Source organism: Andrena cerasifolii, chromosome 4, assembly GCF_050908995.1.
Source record: "Andrena cerasifolii isolate SP2316 chromosome 4, iyAndCera1_principal, whole genome shotgun sequence".
NCBI lineage: Eukaryota > Metazoa > Arthropoda > Insecta > Hymenoptera > Andrenidae > Andrena > Andrena cerasifolii.
The window spans coordinates 498,805-517,971 of NC_135121.1; the positions used below are offsets into that span (position 1 = coordinate 498,805).

The 19,167-nt window shown below is 39.3% G+C and overlaps 1 protein-coding gene across 3 annotated transcripts in view; it reads right to left on the minus strand.

Moving 5' to 3' along the window:
* The window catches only part of LOC143368023 (superkiller complex protein 3), a 234,958-nt gene that overhangs the window by 111,107 nt on the left and 104,684 nt on the right, over nt 1–19,167 (minus strand). For 2 of the 3 annotated variants that reach the window (XM_076810348.1, XM_076810346.1), the window contains exons 6-8: nt 15,966–16,101; nt 15,408–15,775; nt 4,694–5,013 (exon numbers count right to left, since the gene is read on the minus strand). In XM_076810348.1, the coding sequence (XP_076666463.1) occupies nt 4,694–5,013; nt 15,408–15,775; nt 15,966–16,101 (824 nt within the window). The remainder of the gene's footprint in view (nt 1–4,693; nt 5,014–15,407; nt 15,776–15,965; nt 16,102–19,167) is intronic. The other variant, XM_076810349.1, reaches the window with a different exon arrangement.

The following is a 19,167-nucleotide window of genomic DNA, read 5'->3' on the forward strand; positions in this document are numbered from 1 at the left end:
TTTCGTACGAGGTACCTGCTTCCACCACGGTACCCTGAATTACCGTGAGGCACGCTGCGTTCTTCAATCGTTGTCTGCACGTAGAGTCAATAATCAGTAACACGTGGTACATACATAGAAATAAAAAAAACATACAGCAGAAAAGAAAAGCAAGCATAGTAAAAGAAAATATACAGTAAAATCTTGATGTAAGCGAAAGCCTCGGAACGAAGCAAGTTTAAATATCCGTGTACGTGTGCGACAATACTAACGTAATCAAAATTTAAGATTAAAACTTTTGTATTTTTGGTTCTATTTTCATGAAATTTATACCAACGTGTTTGTTAGAATCTTCTGATTAAAATGATACCAAATACGATATAAATCAGACAACTTTTACTTAGCGTGAATACGAATCGTTTATATTTATAGAATTATCCAAACCATATCGTGTTTGGTGTAATTTTAATCAAAAAATCAAATATGTTGGTAAAAAATTTATAAAAAAGAGCCAAAAATAAAATAGTTTGAATTGTGAACCTCGTTTACATCGGTGTTGTCTCTCACCGATTTTCGATTTCGGATCGGGTTACACGATTGACGTACGAGCCATATTACACGCTTCACTGGTTCTAAGGGGGACCACCCCAACTAGGGGTGATAGAAATTAACACTATTAACAAATACATAGTCATAATTCTAAACCCTAATCAAGACTTTACTGCAGTTCCTATATTTTTAGAAGGTTGTCTACAGCCTCGAACGTAGTAGAAGAGAGCGAGTGGACAAAAGGACTGCCGATTGTCTCCACCTTTTTCATTCGCTATCCTTCTCTGCGGCCGAAGCTTATTACCGCTAAATATGTATTATCCAAATTATACCGTGTTTGGTGTAATTAATCATTACAGAAGCATCACAAATGTTACGATGCTTTATTTATTAAAATATTATTATTATTATTGCGTTACTGTGGACATCATTCTAATATATCTTGGTGATACGAAGAAGAACGTAGTGAGATACAAATGTTCCTCTTAGACAACGTGAATCCTTTACACGGACGCTCTTGCGCGCCACACGCCGGCGCGCCAAGCAAAAGTACGTTAACGCCGGAGCGCGCTCCTTTGTGCACGCTAGAAGGTTATACTCGGCACTACTTACAATAGAGACAGCGGGTTCGGGCTCACATTTCTACGTCTCCTACTCATGTGTTTCCCACGATCCAGCGTAATATTGCATTGTGTACTACTTGTTCGATGTATATTATCAATCTGTGAAACGATCGGCAAGACGTGATCGCGATATACATTCATGAAAAGTATACAAATTCCTCGATATACATGGCTTATAGAGGATATCATAAATGCTGTTACTGTAGGGCATACTGAAACACCTGTTTTTACGAAGCTACATTTGGTTGACCTGAAGGTGGTACAAATAATGGAAATGGTTTATGACTGAATTATAACGACTGTAAAATTTTGCAAGGGCACATTAAAAAATGTCCTCATGTTTCCCCGGGAATGCGATGGTAAATGAAATTGCAGTTAACACATTCACTGTTGTGACGGTCATAATTATTACTATTGGCGGCAATAATTACCACGTCATTGCTTGTTTTAATATAAAAACTAATATTGATAGACAATAAATACACCTAGGTATGCAATGCAAGTGATATGTTATATCCCTGATAGCCAGATCTGGACAGCAGAATCTGACGTCAGAACTGCAGCAGTCTGTGTCCGCATTTGGCTGCGTTCTGATGTGCAGAGCCTGAGGTGCAGTGCCTGATGTCAGATGGACAGCAGATCGACAGCAGATTTCGCCGTCTGCTAGGCACAGCAACAGCGCCATCTGAGATCCAGAATTACCAAGCAGTTGCCTACAGATGGCGCTGCTGCTGTGCCTAGCAGACGGCGAAATCTGCTGTCGATCTGCTGTCCATCTGACATCAGGCACTGCACCTCAGGCTCTGCACATCAGAACGCAGCCAAATGCGGACACAGACTGCTGCAGTTCTGACGTCAGATTCTGCTATCCAGATCTGGCTATCAGGGATGTAAGATAAATGATGAAAAGATGTAATATGCAAGATGTTTTGAACAAAAGGGGCAGTCTTCTGATTGCGCGTGATGCAGGTCAAGTTTTTCACCCACGCTCTTGCGTGTCACGTTCGAAAAAGTATGGCGCGCATGAAAGCACCACAGTTCTGCCCGCGCGCAAACCTCGACTCCAGAACAGTTTACATAAGAGACAGAAAAGGTAATTAGAAAAGGAAAACGGCCGCTCTGCCGCTATAATTCGCCTTAACGATATTATCGATATATCGATAGCATTTCGATATTGTCGACATTTATCGATAACTTTATAGATAATCACACCTCTACTTCATCCAAGGTGGCCTAACCCCTTAAGTCCTTCGATTCTTATACTGTTCCAGAAAATAAAACAATTTTATTCCTATTAATGAAAAACAAAATAAATATTATAAAGATACCATAAATAAGTTTATCAATATTATAATAATTGGATATTCTTCCTAATGGCCTCAGTGGCCGATCGACATGAGGTTTGTCGGGAGGGTTGTGGATTCTAAATCTAAAATTGTATCTTCAGGTATTAATTAGTTTCCAAAATACTAGTAAAAATTTATAGTTAATTTTTTTTTATAAATTATTTTGTTGAACTGCATACATGTAACCCTAACGAGAATCCCTCCCGCCCCTTCAATCTGTTCTACGGACAGCTGGATGCATTCCCCTTACCTCCGCGCGCCCTTCAGACGCCTAAAAGATACACGTATTTAGCTAAAATTCAAAGCCAATTTTCTCGAAACCGAAACGCGATGATAAAATATTGTATTCTATATTTTCGTCTTATTTTGGCCTGTACAGGGTGTCCCACTAAGGAGTGGACAGCGCGATATCTCTTAAAGTATTGTCGATAAAAATATAAAAAAAATAGGGAATTGCATGGTTCGAGGGGGCCCATTTATTAGCGCGAACGAATTTTGTTTCCGATTATTATTTTAAAAGATACGATGGTCAAGTTCGGTTTTTCAAATGGAACTATTTTTTTTGAAGACCTGAGTTGATAGTGCGTTCCAAGACAAATTCAATAAGCTTTAATGTATACACTTTATGTCCACTGGTTTTTAAGATATTGCGCTTGCAAATTTACTGATTTTCACTGCAAGAAACCCCTCTGAAATGGCAAAAACCGGGGGCGGTCTTACTGACGCCACGGGTGGCACTGCCAGTTGAAATGGATACTTACCTGCCAAAGGTCTACGCCAGAAATGGCAGGCCCAAAGGCTGGACAATTCTTTTCCGTCAGAAATGCTACTTAGGTAGGTACATCTGCGGTATCGAGAAGCGCATCGTTACTTTTATATCGCACTTGCTTCTACGCTCGGATGGCCGGTTCTTTTGGGAGGGATGCAAGTTGGATTGGTTCTGATACAATCTGCTCCCTATGGTTGAAATTTAGTCTAGCAACTTTCACTCCTTCTAACCTAACCAATCCAACTTGCATCCCTCCCAAAAGAACCGGCCATCCGAGCGTAGAAGCAAGTGCGAAATAAAAGTAACGATGCGCTTCTGGATACCGCAGATGTACCTACCTAAGTAGCATTTCTGACGGAAAAGAATTGTCCAGCTTTTGGGCCTGCGAACCCTGTCGTAGACCTTTGGCAGGTAGGTATCAGTTTCAACAGGCAATGCCACCCGTAGCGCCAGTAAGACCGACCCCGGTCCTTCCTATTCCAGAGGGTTTTCTTCCAGTGAAAATCAGTAATTTTGCAAGCGCAATATCTTAAAAACCAGTGGAAATAAAGTGTATACATTAAAGCTTATTGAATTTGTCTTGGAACGCACTATCAACTCAGGTCTTCAAAAAAAATAGTTCCATTTGAAAAACCGAACTTGACCATCGTATCTTTTAAAATAATAATCGGAAACAAAATTCGTTCGCGCTAATAAATGGGCCCCCTCGAACCATGCAATTCCCTATTTTTTTTATATTTTTATCGACAATACTTTAAGAGATATCGCGCTGTCCACTCCTTAGTGGGACACCCTGTATAATAGGATACACGACATTCACAAGTTTCTGGTTCTCACATCGGTTCGCTACCATGCTTTAGGCGCTGTCCAAGGACACTTACGCGTAAGCTCGGGGTTCTCCCCCTCTCATCCGCGTTGTCAGGGATCTCGCGCGCGCTAGAGGGGTGACCATGACAGACCAGCCGCTAGCCTGGTTATGGGAGTCTTCGTAGCGTCACACGGTCTCCTTGACAACGGAAGGTACGCTGCGGGAAAGCAAGATTGGAAGGGGAAGCAGGCGTGTGAACTGCGTGAAGGACTCCTACGCTGGACACTGCTGCTTTAGGCGCCTGCAAGGCCCCCCCCCCCCACTAATCTAGCCACAACCAATACTAATATTCGAAACAAATTGGAAAGTGGAATGCGTTGTGTCGGAATAAGTCAATAGAAATACTGAAAGTTTTTTTTATTAATATCTCGGAAACTAATAAATTCCCGAAGCCACAATTTTACATTTAGGGTCCACATACCATCCTCACCCCTCCCCTCAAACCTCGTTTCGATCGACCACTGAGGCCATTCGGAAGTAAAGCCTAATAATTTCCATTGATATGCCTGTAATTTTATTTAAACATAATGTAGTATATTGAGGAAAAATAATCAAATACCTATGTGTAGATATAAGGTTCCCAAATTAGACCAAACTACAGCGTTATTCAAATCTTTGTCACTAGCCATTATGTATGCATGTTGTGCTAATGCATAATTCTGTATGTATGGGGACATACAAATTACGCCTAAAAGATTCCAATGTAGCCACATTGAGGGACAAAGTTTAACAGCGTGTTTTGCGGCACCAATACATTTCCCAGCAAGAGTTTTGTGGTCAACTAATGGATCAAGGTGTAGTTGCATCAGATAACAGGATGCTAAATCGTGCCATAATAAAGCAGATTGTGGAGAAATAGACAGCGCACAGCAATAACATCTGTAACCAAAATATTTATTATTTCTAAAACTATGTATAATATTTATTTTTTTAACTTTTATTGCTAGAAATGTGTCTACATATAATGTCATTTGTTTTAATCTATATGTGTTTATGAGGCACATAGAATTTAAGAATAATACGAACTATGTTCGGTACCGAACACGTACATACGTATACATTAGGGTGGATGTTAGTAATACTTATGTAGGAATTGGAGGGTGACATAATTCCTACGCTTTAGGGAACCTCGGAAAAAGAATGCCACGGTGCCGGAAATCAAATCCGAGCTGTCCCTTAGTCCGGGCTCCCTTTTATGGCATAGGGGTTTCCTGATTCCACGCGTGTCGAAAATTAGTTTTAAGATTTTTGAGAGGGACACACTGTAGAATTGTGCCACTGGACGAAAAAAATTATCTGTGCAATATTTGAAATCGATCGGACAACGGGAATCACGTTTATACATATATGATTGAATTTGTCTTTTTGTGCTCTATAACAATATAAAAACAAAATATAAGATCACTCCAAAAGAAATCATGACTTCAAAATCTCAAAAATTGACCTTCAGGAAAAATATTTTTCCTTGGCATTATATTTACCTCGTCAAATAGTACAACGTCTTTCGTATAAGAAATTTTTTCATATAATTATAAATAACAGATTTCAAAATTGTAATGAAATATAACTGATACTTTCATCAACATTACACAGTTTCAACATATTTTATAAATAAGAATCCTCTAGAATGGGAAAATTAACACAATTATAATATTGCATTAAATATAGTAAATAATTTAGCAGTAGTCGGCTGAACCTGGAGTCAAACTCATGCAAGAGTTTAATAATACTGTTCAACAGCCATCTGGACTTGTAACATTCAATACCCGTTTCTTATAGATTTTTGTGCGCTGAATACGAATCCGCAACCCGGTTTCCGGTATCAACCTCAGTTTTCGAGAATTTCAATTTTGAAAACAAATGCAAATTTTTCAAGTTTCAACATCTTTTGTGTTCAAACAGTAATAGTTATTCGGTTGCTTGTTCCGTCAAATGTGGACGTTCAATTTTACCGGAGCAAAATAATTTGGCAAAACGTGTGGCGCCGACAGTAGTAGTCGCGCACGTTAAGCGATTCTGTGGCTGAGCGGCAGTGGATACGCCTACCGTAGTGGGTTCTGTATTGAAAACACAAGTTTATGAACGTTTTTCTCGTGTTATATATATTTACCGAAGTCGTAAAATGATATATAAACACAAAAAAACATTTCCAGTATAACATTTCACTTATTATTTAAATGACTTGGGCGGGGGGGGGGGGAGAAGTTTCTATAAAGATTTACTGTGCAGTTCTTGGCTCGTCCATATGAAATTGAAGACGACTGAGAACACACCACGAGAAGGTGGCTACACGTCGAATTCCACCCACATCTTGCCTTCCACCCAACTAACAATTTGTTAATTATAACAATATTTCAGGGGAACATCCAATTTTTGTTGACAATTCAACCGTCGACTGGAAATTGTGCCTTGGTTTTGAATTTCCGCATTAGGCCTTTTGATTTTAAAGTTGAACGAATAAATCTGTCCCTATTCTCGAAACCCACAACTTTCTGTGCCGATTCTGAGACCAACTTCACACGAAGTTAGTACGAAATTTTATAGTACCCAAAATCAAGTTTGATGCCGTTACATGTACACGTGTCTTGCCCGCTCGCTACGTTCCTTTCGGCAGCGCGGCAACTCACATTTTGCCAAAGGCGCGAAATCGCCGAATCGATAGTGTTGAAGCCAACGTAAGAGACTCGCATTATCAATTCGGCGATTTCCTAATAAGGGCATAACGCCGGGATAAGTGGCGTCCTCCCCTCCTTTTTGACAAAAAGGAAAAGGTCGCGGACGAGAGCCGCGGATCGATAAGCGGGAAGTTGAATTTGGATATTAAACTTGAACGGTGGTTCGAAGGAAGTGTCAAGTGGCCGTGGCACGCGCCCGGTATGAGAGCAACGTGAGCAACATTAGAGACGAGAAATATTGTAGCGGTTGACGCTACCGGCTATCCGAAACCTACTCCGCGAAAGACAAGGCCGGCGACCCAGAGCCATGGGTATGTACTTTCGCCAAATGTGTCAGAGTCATTCGTCTCCTGTTCAACTCGTTACTTTCTTACTCCCTCCCCCCCCCCCGCTCCTCTTCCGGTAAGTATAGTCGAGGCATACGTAAGCACCTTAAAAGAGCGCGAACCCGGTAGATCACTCCAGCCGCTCGGGGTAATCTGCGCCAAGTTTTATCGGACGTCCGATGTAACAATGCTCAAGATTATTTTAATATAATTGATTGGTCCTCCACAAAGTTGTCGCCTCCTCTTTTGAGCAATGTTTCGAACGAGCACATTTCCCACCTGATCGAGAACGAGTTTGTCCCAGAATGGGATATAGACTTTCCATCCCACACTAAATCACTGGAGAGATGTGTGAAGTTAGTTTCAGAATCGGCACAGAGAGTTGTGGGTTTCGAGAATAGAGACGGATTTATTCGGTCCACATTAAGGCTGCCGTCTCATCGGGCTTTGAATGTGTGCGTACGCTCACACAAGCTAGGAAAAGCGTGTACGTATACGCGATGTAGTAAACAAACCGTTTCAACCAACTTACGTCGTGGAATCGGCAAGAAAGGAGCTTTTGCGGGTATAGTTGCCTCAAGTAGACATCCGTGCAGGCGGGTCTGGTGCGTTTGAACGCTAATAAGCACCGTACGTTGAAATAATAATAAATTTATAACTCGTGTACTGAGACAGACTCGAGAAATGACAGAATTATGCTTCAAGGATTCTCCGTCACCGGCGCTGGTGGTATATTTGCGCCATGTAGCATCAGAACCGGTGGAAGTCCAAGCTAGCCGATAAATGTAGGAAAGGCATAGTTGCCGATACGTATCGAGAGTCGTATCGCGTTGTTGCCGCATTTCCCCTATTACTATTTGTCGTCAGGAAGGCTTGAATGAATCACGGCGAAGCGGCTGGAGAACAAAGATGGGCAAAGATAATATCTGGATAATTTAGAATAAAAGATACATTATGTTTATCCGTTATCTCTCTTCGAGCTGCGGATTTGGGCTATTCGGCGGTTTCTAATCTCCGTTCGAGAGGCATATAGTGTTGCTTGCGGTGGATTATGTATTAATAAAATGTAAAACGTAAAGGTTTTACCCGACTGCGGCACGTAAAGGAGGGTATTGTGTTTATCAGGCTATGTTTGTATGTCCAGATGTTACACTGTAGAGCCTGTACGGATACACCGATTTGGACAAATGAGGTATCTTTAGAAATGTCCTACGATATATAATTTTCAAAATTGTGAGATAGAAATAAAAAAATTGGATGGACTTGCAAGTAGTGATCTGGATCCGAGTAGAGTTTTTAACATCCCTCACTACAATGTTTCCCCGAACTAAACAGGCTGCGGCCCTTGCCATACAATATTGCTATATATAACTAAAAAGTAAAAAATATAAAAAAATATAAAAAACCCGACTGCTTAAAAGGGGAACTAAAATGACAAAAACAAGACTTAATTTATTTATACATGGTTTATTATTTATCATAAATAGGATAATAATATGATGACAATTTAAATAATTACAAGCATGTACCGTAATGACTAAAGAAAGTGTTTCAAGCTGGTAACAAAAAGAGGCGAACAACATCAATGCAAATTCATGCTTATACAGGGTGTCCCACTAAGGAGTGGACAGCGCGATATCTCTTAAAGTATTGTCGATAAAAATATAAAAAAAATAGGGAATTGCATGGTTCGAGGGGGCCCATTTATTAGCGCGAACGAATTTTGTTTCCGATTATTATTTTAAAAGATACGATGGTCAAGTTCGGTTTTTCAAATGGAACTATTTTTTTTGAACACCTGAGTTGATAGTGCGTTCCAAGACAAATTCAATAAGCTTTAATGTATACACTTTATTTCCACTGGTTTTTAAGATATTGCGCTTGCAAATTTACTGATTTTCACTGCAAGAAACCCCTCTGAAATGGCAAAAACCAGGGGCGGTCTTACTGACGCCACGGGTGGCACTGCCTGTTGAAATGGATACTTACCTGCCAAAGGTCTACGCCAGAAATGGCAGGCCCAAAGGCTGGACAATTCTTTTCCGTCAGAAATGCTACCTAGGTAGGTACATCTGCGGTATCGAGAAGCGCATCGTTACTTTTATTTCGCATTTGCTTCTACGCTCGGATGGCCGGTTCTTTTGGGAGGGATGCAAGTTGGATTGGTTCTGATACAATCTGCTCCCTATGGTTGAAATTTAGTCTAGCAACTTTCACTCCTCCTAACCTAACCAATCCAACTTGCATCCCTCCCAAAAGAACCGGCCATCCGAGCGTAGAAGCAAGTGCGAAATAAAAGTAACGATGCGCTTCTCGATACCGCAGATGTACCTACCTAAGTAGCATTTCTGATGGAAAAGAATTGTCCAGCCTTTGGGCCTGCCATTTCTGGCGTAGACCTTTGGCAGGTAGGTATCCATTTCAACAGGCAGTTCCACCCGTAGCGTCAGTAAGACCGCCCCCGGTTTTTGCCATTTCAGAGGGGTTTCTTGCAGTGAAAATCAGTAAATTTGCAAGCGCAATATCTTAAAAACCAGTGGAAATAAAGTGTATACATTAAAGCTTATTGAATTTGTCTTGGAACGCACTATCAACTCAGGTCTTCAAAAAAAATAGTTCCATTTGAAAAACCGAACTTGACCATCGTATCTTTTAAAATAATAATCGGAAACAAAATTCGTTCGCGCTAATAAATGGGCCCCCTCGAACCATGCAATTCCCTATTTTTTTATATTTTTATCGACAATACTTTAAGAGATATCGCGCTGTCCACTCCTTAGTGGGACACCCTGTATAGTGACATTTCAACTTCAGCGTATTTTGTAAATTATACAATGTTTCTCTCTTTGTCCGTGTGGGGAATACTGTTAGCGTTATTAATAGCCCATCGAATCTAATTAGAGCGAACAGCGATACACAATATTGAATGTAATGTAATGTTCGAATGTAATTACATCAAATCATTTTTGATAAATAATAAACCATGTATAAATGAATTAAGTCTTGTTTTTGTCATTTTAGTTCCCTTTTTAAGCAGTCGGGTTTTTTAAATTTTGTTAATTTTTATTAACATACTGCTGAGATTTTCTAGATTAAAATGAGTTGAAACACGGTATAAATCGGTTTAATTCATAACCCATGTTTTTTAACGTTCGCCGTTAAAAAGTATCGAAGCAATTTTGAGGTACATATAACTTGCAGCAACAAAGTTTTTCCTTAATATACAAAGAAGATTTTCAACAATTTTCACAGTGATTAATAAATAATTGTAGAAGATATGGCGATATATATAAATTCCGCGCGCCAGCAACAGTCAACAGCCGCGTGTAATGCGCTATTTAGCAGTTTTACCACTCGCGTTGACAGTTATTTAGCAGAATTTTGATGCTAACGATTGTGGCGACTTAATCAATTGAGACGAATGTCCAATAACTTCGCCACCTATAGTGGACTTTGTTGAAACCATCTCCCTGAAAAAAATGCTGGAGAAGGGAGAGATCCTCAAATCATGAGACTTCGAAGCATACGCTTGCCACACTGAGACTGTTGAGCGTATGGTAAAGCTCGTAACAGAGGCATCCAGCAAAGTAATTGGAGTCGACGCAAGGGATGGTTTGATTCAAGCTACCCTTGAGTCGCGCCTTTGATTACATATCTCATTTTTCCACTTCATCAAGTGCATAAACCCCACTTCGAGTCTCTTTTCGCGATTACGACATTTTTAAGGCCTTTGAGTACAAGTCTAATGTGTCACCTTCATTAAGTCTATAAACCCGACTCGAGTCTCCTTTCACGTTTAGGAGAATTGATCAAATTTCGTCTTCGTGTTCACAAGGTAGAGTGGTTGGGGTAGGTTAGGGAAGAACTCCATATGCATCCACCGTCACGTGGTGATTTCTGAGTCACTCAGTTGTCATAGGGTGGGCGTAGGATGACTTTTTACTGAAACTTCGAAATTTCAAGGTTCTTGCCGGAACAGAAGATATTAACTCACTGGACAGAAATTTCGTACAGTTGTTATTGATCCCAAGACATAACTTTCCCGCATTAAGGCCTAACGCTACAAGTATTTTCATTTTTTTTCGGGACAGTCTAGTGTACAGGCTGTGGTGTCCACAATTACGAGACGTAGTGACTACGAAACATGTGAGGTTTGTCGAAGAAAAAAATAGGGTGCGAATGGATATACAAGAGGGATACCAACAACTGGAGATACAACGAAGCATAATCAGACGACGAGTGTGAGACTAAGAACTCCAACGGCGTGACGATGAGGAGAAACAATTGGTCACACCAGGAAAATCGAAGAAAATAGAAAATGACATCAAAGACGAAGGTGGTACAAAAATAGTGGGGGTCACCACTCCCAAATCGATTAAGTGGGGAGACCAAAAAGGGTCATCAGGAACCCATATGGGTGTAGAGGTAAGCCAAAACCATCTAACAATGAACCAGATTGCGATGTTATAGATAATAGGACCGAAAGCAACGTCGAGGCCGAATGTTGTGGAAATAACGGATGCCATACAGAAGGGCCTGGGTAGTCTGGAAAGCAGACACATGGAAGAGACTTAACTACCAGGAGGAAGGACATCCATTGGCAGAAGATGGGTATTTAAATTGAAAACAAACAGCAGAAAACAACAGGAAAAATTATTAGGTACAAGGCAAGGTTGATTGCCCAAGGGTACTCGCAGAACAAAGGAGTCGACTACACTGAAACATACTCTCCAGTGAATAGCACTAGCTTACTAGTACTAACAGCGGAATTTCACTGGTGCACAAGGCACATAGACATAAGCTAAAAATTCGTCCAATATCATTTCAAACACTCTCGGTATTGAAACAACACTCTCGGTACAGAAAACTAAAGTGATACGTATTTCACGTCGTGACGTGTGTACAACAATACTGAATAAACAGTCGAACGGGGAGCCAAGGGGCTCGGGTGCGGGTAGTGCATACAGCTACATACAATGTATGTAGGTATGGGCAGAATGCAAAGCAATAACGATAGTTTTTGGTAAATACCTCGGCAACGAAGGTCGAGCGACGCTAACATGTATAGGAAAAAGTTGTTCAGAATGTTGATTTTTACAACATATCGAAAAATCATTGAAATCGATGAAGAAACACCTGTTCTGCATAATTACCAAAAGTTTCAAGACAAAAGTTACTTCATTTAATTAGATTTATCAAATCGTAAAAGTTTTATCAATTGTTTGAACAATTTGAAAAAAGTTATAAACAAATATGTTAATGTTTTTATAAAATTCAGGTTTTCACGTGAAATCTGAACTCGGTGGTTAAATAATTATGAAACAGCATAATCCATATTTTTTCCATTCATTTTCAAGTTTTGTTTTATTGCGGAACTGTGCTCCTTGACAATCGAAGAACTTTTGGATCCAATTGTAACGTTCCTGAAGCTGCACGATGAGCAATGTTCTTGTAACATTCATTAGGAAATAATACGTGACTTGGGACAGCCTTCATTTTTTTACTTTTCTTGCAAACCAATTTTATTACACCATTTCTTCGAACGGTACAATCAAGAAAAAAAGATGTTTTTAAGGAAGAAGGGGCTATTATTAAAATTTGTTTTCTCAATTTTTCGAAAACGGTTCCGAATTTTTTGAAACTAGTACAACAATGGTTTTTAATTTTTCACAAAATGGGGGGCTAACTTCACAAACATGAACTCCTGTTGTGAAAAAGCGAAATCTACAGGATTTTCAAAAGTATTTGGATTCTAAACAATATATCCATTTCTATACCATGCGTAAGCGAATACATCGTAATGCGTTATTGATGAAAGTTATTCTCATTTCCAATGCTCCACACACCAATAGACATGAGGTAACACTTTGATGCAAGACAAAAATAGATATATATATAAATTATATTACTTTCTTACTACGTGTCACATATTATTTTCTAATAAATGTTAGAAGAACATTGTTCGTCGTGCAGCTTAAGGTAGAATCAAAAAGTTCTTCGATTGTCGAGGAACACGGTTCCGCAATACAACAAAAGTTGAAATTGTATGGACAAAAATATGGATTATGCTGTCTCATAATTCTTTAAATCACCAGTTCAGATTTCACGTGAAAAAACGAATTGTAGAAAACATTATTAATATTTTTGTTTATAACTTTTTTCTAATTGTTTTAACAATTGATAAAACTTTTACGATTTGATAATCTAATTATAAGGAGTAACTTTTGACTTGAAACTTTGTTTCTATCTCTTACATATTGCGTGTTACAAAATAAAATCGGAAAATAGCCGAATCTTCAGGAGTTAATTTCACCTCCTTGGAGTGAATGTGGGGAGCAAACAAAATTGCGTTGTAATCAGGAGGAAATTCCCTACATATCCACAAAGTTTCAGATTTTTTTTAATTTTCGGGTTCGGGATTTTCCCTTGTCAGAAGATTCCATGGTTGAACTTACTTATGCATATCAACTGCAATTGCAGTTGGTAAAATACTTACACTACTCTTCAGCAGTGTCCTATGTATGAAAAGATTCATAGTTCACAGTTAAATTTACTCGCTCGTTATAACTCGCGAAACATTCGTAAAAGCGTCTAACCACTTCTATAGTTCAGTGCTGACTATCTGGTCGTTTGAAAGAACGTTTCCATGTACGCGTACACTAGGGTGGTACTTATTTTTCAATATCCGATTTTTTTTGTCTTACCCTCATATATTGTGGCACTTGGTGAGAAAATAATATGATCGAAATATTCGCAAAAAAGTGTGAAATAAGTATGAAAAGTTTGATTTTGAATAATGTATGTATGACCCATGTCGCTCATGTGGGTGTATCTTATTCACTTGCTCTGTTGGACGCTTTGAGAGAAAATCCACACGCGCATGCAATAATGAGATACTAATTACATACATATCTACTTCCGGTAATTATATATAAGAGCACACCTCACTGCTTTTGGTGAGCTTGAAATATGTTGTAAAGGTCATTATTCTGAACAACTTTTTCCTATACATGTTACCCCCGCTCGGCTTTAGTTTTCAAGATATTCATAAGAATATTTGTAAAATGATTATTTTAGGGGAGGCGTCTGCGATGACCTTGACCTCGACATATGTTGTCAAGGACACTATCCAAAGTAACCTCCAGGAGGTTGTAGCCGTCCCTCATTATTGTTTACAAACTTAATAATTATTGCATATAGAACACAGAAAACAATTACTCGTTCTACTCCTGGGATTATCCACAAAAATATATTACAGCCCATAAAAAATAGTGATCGGAATGGTTTGGAGCAATTTGCAGCCAATTTGAACCATGTCAAGTCGAAACTCGTCTATTGTTTTGGGGGAGGGGCTGTCGCCGTCGCGCGATGCTTGTAACCGCAGTCTCATTTTAAGCATCCCAAAACTCACATCGGTTCGCTACCATGCTTTACGCGCCCGCAAACGGGCGCGCGCCCCCCGCACTGATCTAGCCCCTACCACTACTAATACCCGGGACAAGCTGGAAAGTGGAATGCGTTGTGTCGGAATAAGTCAACAGAAGTTTTTTGCAAATATCTCGAAAACTAAGGCCGAGCGATGGATAATGCGTAAAGAAAATTTGTTCAGAATATTAGTTCACGCTTAACTTGCATATCAGAATTTTTGTTTCGTCGAAAATACAACTTTGATAGTCGTATAAATGCATTCTTCCATATTATGACCGACATTAATAATAACGTAGTACAAAAATCGAAATAAGTTGTAACTATCGTTTTTATTTACTGTCTAAAAAAGCGCGGATCCAGCCTGGGACGATAGGGGCGACCCCCCGCCCCAAGAGTAATATAATAGAAAAATATTATGACACTGTGTATTATTCTGTATAAATAATTAATGTGAATTTAATTATTTAGGCTACAGTATCAGATAGAGATATTAAAATATAAGTTACAAGCAAATTTTAAATCTTCTAAAAGACGGTTCAAAAATATACTTATATACTTTTACATATTTCGCCCCCTCTAAGAAAGGCTTCTGAATCCGCCTCTGTATCTCACCTATCTCTAACCTCTCTATCCCAAACTTTAGAAATGCGATAAGTATATAATGTCGAAACTATTTTTGCGTGTATCTCGGAAACGAAGGTCGAGCGGCGGTAACATCTACCTATAGAAAAAAGTTGTTCAGAATCATGCCCCCGACAACATATTTGAATTTATTATTACATAACGTAATGTAACTACACATACACGCATAATCACACAAACATATATACATACATATATCTACCTTATAGACAATAAAAATAGATCCGGCCGTTTAATCAATGTGGTACATTTAGTATCACCACAGCTTAACAATATAGATTGTACGTTTAAATAACTGTATTTTTCAGGCATTAATGCGGCTCTGTAACATGTATCGCCCAGTAACTTCCAAATACACGATGTATCGTTATGTTCTGTAATAGCAATTGTTAAACTATCCATTGCTTGTTGGAGATTATGATTAGCACGACCTAGAAATTGTTTAGCAATATTTTCCTTTGCTAGAGCCAGACAGGTTTCAACCAATCCTTTTAATGCAGGTACACAATGTGGTTCACGGGCCAAGATATCTTCAAAATCTTTCTTTACTTCACTGTATTGTCCGATAATCTATAAAATACGACGTTTTGTACAAATTAGAGTATTTACATAAGTGATTGAAGTTAATACTGAAAAATAAATATTTCTTCCTAAACATTATATGCAAACTTATTTTATATTTAACTAACAAGTGTTGATCACAGTTATGTAACATTCTACATGCTTCTGCACCAAGGTAATATTAATACATAATACTAACTAATTTTATGTTTGCCAGTTGTAACATCGAATACAAGGATGTTGTACATAGTTGTAAAGCTCGCTGGTAGGATTTCAATGCGGAGGTGTGTGCGCCTCGTACGATGTATGCGTCTGCTAAAACTTCCCAGCTACGGCTGAAAAAAGGAGGGAGCTAATAAAACATCCTGTTTTGGTAAAACACTAGATTTTAAGCATTACATATTTTGGAAACTCAATATTATAATAAGGATGTATATGTATGAAAGATATACATGTAGCTACGTGAACCAGAAACGAAATTTTGAATTCAAAAACCTTTTAAGGGGGTACAGGACTATTGATATCTCGAAAAATCGATTTTTCCGGAAATTATCATGCATTGTGAACATTTACAACAAAGTTTCAGGAGGAAATTCCAATAACTAAGGAAATTATAGCGCTGAACGTAATTGAGTGCGCCGTCGAGAAACGACCTCACAGAGCGGTATTGGCGTAGCAGACTTAAAGGGGGGGGGGGGGCACTGTAATGGTCTGAAAAGTAAGGGTGTTTTCGGGATTTTTTTCAACCAAACAACGCAAGTAAATCAATGTATTGCTTAGTATAGTTAATATGTACATATCGAAGGGTAAGAAATTTTTTTTTTTCAATAAAATTCATAAATCCGTTTCCTGTATACTCTTCGTCAATATTTGCGCTGCGGCAAAATCGTGCTTATTGCGTTGACAATGCCCAGGCCATATGGTTAATTCGACTTCAAAAAGACAAAAATATTTAGAAACTACTATTGCGAGATGAGAAGAAACAAGACTACCGACAAGCTGAAATGTGACAGGGGCAAGGGGACTCGCCCGCTCGCTCCACCTTATCCCCTCCAAGAAGTCCTACTATTCGGTTCTTAGCGGCTGTCCATATCCGCGGATTGCTGCGATTGGTCTCGTTCGCGTTCTTCGTCACGGGACGAACTGTGTTGGCGGGTGATTCCCCTTGCCTCTGTGACATTTCAGCTTAGTGGTAGTCTTGTTTCTTCTCATCTCGCAATAGTAGAAGCCTACTATTACATGATGATCAAAAGAAGTCAAAATCGCAACAAAAAAAATACAAAATGGCGGACATAACCCAGAGTTATTTTTATTTGAAACGCCACGGATCAATCAGTTTATTCCACGGGAATTCATCCGTTGACTACAAATAATTTTTTTAATCGAAGGCCTTCATTCATGAGGTACCTCGAGGCCCGAGCCGAGCGACATTGTATCGCACACCCGTCTAACCTGCCGCTTGGAGTTGCTCGGCGATGTACATATCACCGATTATGCAGAAGCAGAATTTCTTTATTTTTCATCGTATCAATATAAAAGTGATTCTGCCGATTAAATTGACACAAAATAATTTAAATCCGACAACTTTAAACGAAACGGGCTGTCAATTCTGCACACAAATTTTATGTGTAATATCGTTAATAATGAAAGTTCAAATTGTGTCAGGTTTGGTATCTTTCCATCTTTCCTTCATACACTCCCGGACCTCTCTATCTTTCATTATTGCTATGTTCAGCGAGGCTCTGACGCTAGACGCAGCTCTCGTGCTGTATTCCTTCAAGACTTCTCGATAAAAAGAGAGAACTATGTGGCAACAGCGCGGCAGAGACAGAGAGGACAGAACATGTGGCAACTATGTGTCAAAAATTCGTCTACCCAGAGTACCTGGAGATGTCATCTCTGTACAAGTTCATTTTATCGACCGCAGTAGTTTCATTAGGCTTCGTTTGTTTACTGTGGGCGCTTCAATCGATTCGGACCATAACAAAAATGAAACGGCAGCCTTAACTTTGAAGCCGTTTATCTCGAAACTACATTTTTAAACACCGTGTACATCATAAGCCTTGAACGAATGAATATTTTCACTTGTAATTTTAACTGGAAGTGTAGAAGAATTCCTTTCTCTACAGTGTGGAACTTCCGCATCATCATTGGATGTCTGTAAAACATTCTATAACTGATTAATTACTATTTTTTCCGTAAAAATGTGGGGAAAAATTGATTCGTGTGTAACTTTCACAATTCTTGTTTAAATTCGTCAGTGAAATTCCACACTGTAGTTTTTAGTGTAAAAATGACTCGCCCCAAAAGCTTTTAGATGATTGGTTCACCTGGGACACGGAATACAGTTGCGCGTTACGCGGGACCATTTTTAGTGTTAAATAACTTCAATAATTTTCAACATTCTCATATTTTTTTTTTTTTTAGTGATTACTGGGTATCAAAGCAATTCAACCCAAAAGGAACCGACGATTTTAGTCGTTTAATAGTCCTGTACCCTCTAAACTTAAAATATACACAATCGCTCAAAATTGTGAGTATATCTGTTACAATAAAAGTACGTAGTTAGGTAAATGTACACTTTTAACGGAAAATGTATACAGTATTTCCTCGCTGAGGGTTCGCTGGTCGGGACCGGCGTTGAGCCGTCATCGTGAACGGAGCCTTAACTCCGAGCGATCGTTCCTTGTTTCTTTCTGGCCGAAGGAGGGGAGCGAGATGGAACGTTCTGCGTGCGCGGCGGGCGTACACGACGGACGCGAGCATACAGATGAAATCGTGACTACTCGACACATGCGCAGTACCACGTTCAGATAGCCATGCACGGCACGAGCCTTTTTTACGCCCTAGGCGAACTTGTCAAATTGCGCCCTTTATTATAATACATTTATTTGAGATTATTGATGACCTTACTCCGAATTTTTATTCGTAGTTTAAAACTGTTGCAGTGCAATTTGTAGTATTTCACTTAAATGTTTATTTTCAAGAATACCAACAATGAAAAGACCATGTTGCGTCCCTTGTCAACCTGGCGTCTTAGGCAGTTGCCTAATTTTTCAGAGTAAACCCATAAATAATCGCAAATAAATATATTATAATAAAGGGCGCAATTTGAAAAGTTCGCCTAAGGCGCGAAGAAGACTTGAGCCGGGCCTGCGTCAAGATTTTTCGAAAGCGTCTGAAAGACGGAGCGAGACAAAATCTCAACGCGTTGTCTGTGTAGTACCGTTCTCGCTCGCTTTCAGCGCCTCTCACTCGCTCTCGTTCCATCGTGCTCTCGCCTTCGTCGGACAAGAGTGAGACAGAAGTGGTGGGGATAGCGAAAAGTCCACAACGTGTACACCAAACCGAGCCCTCAACGAGACAATACTGTATACTTTCCCCCTATAAATTTTGTATAT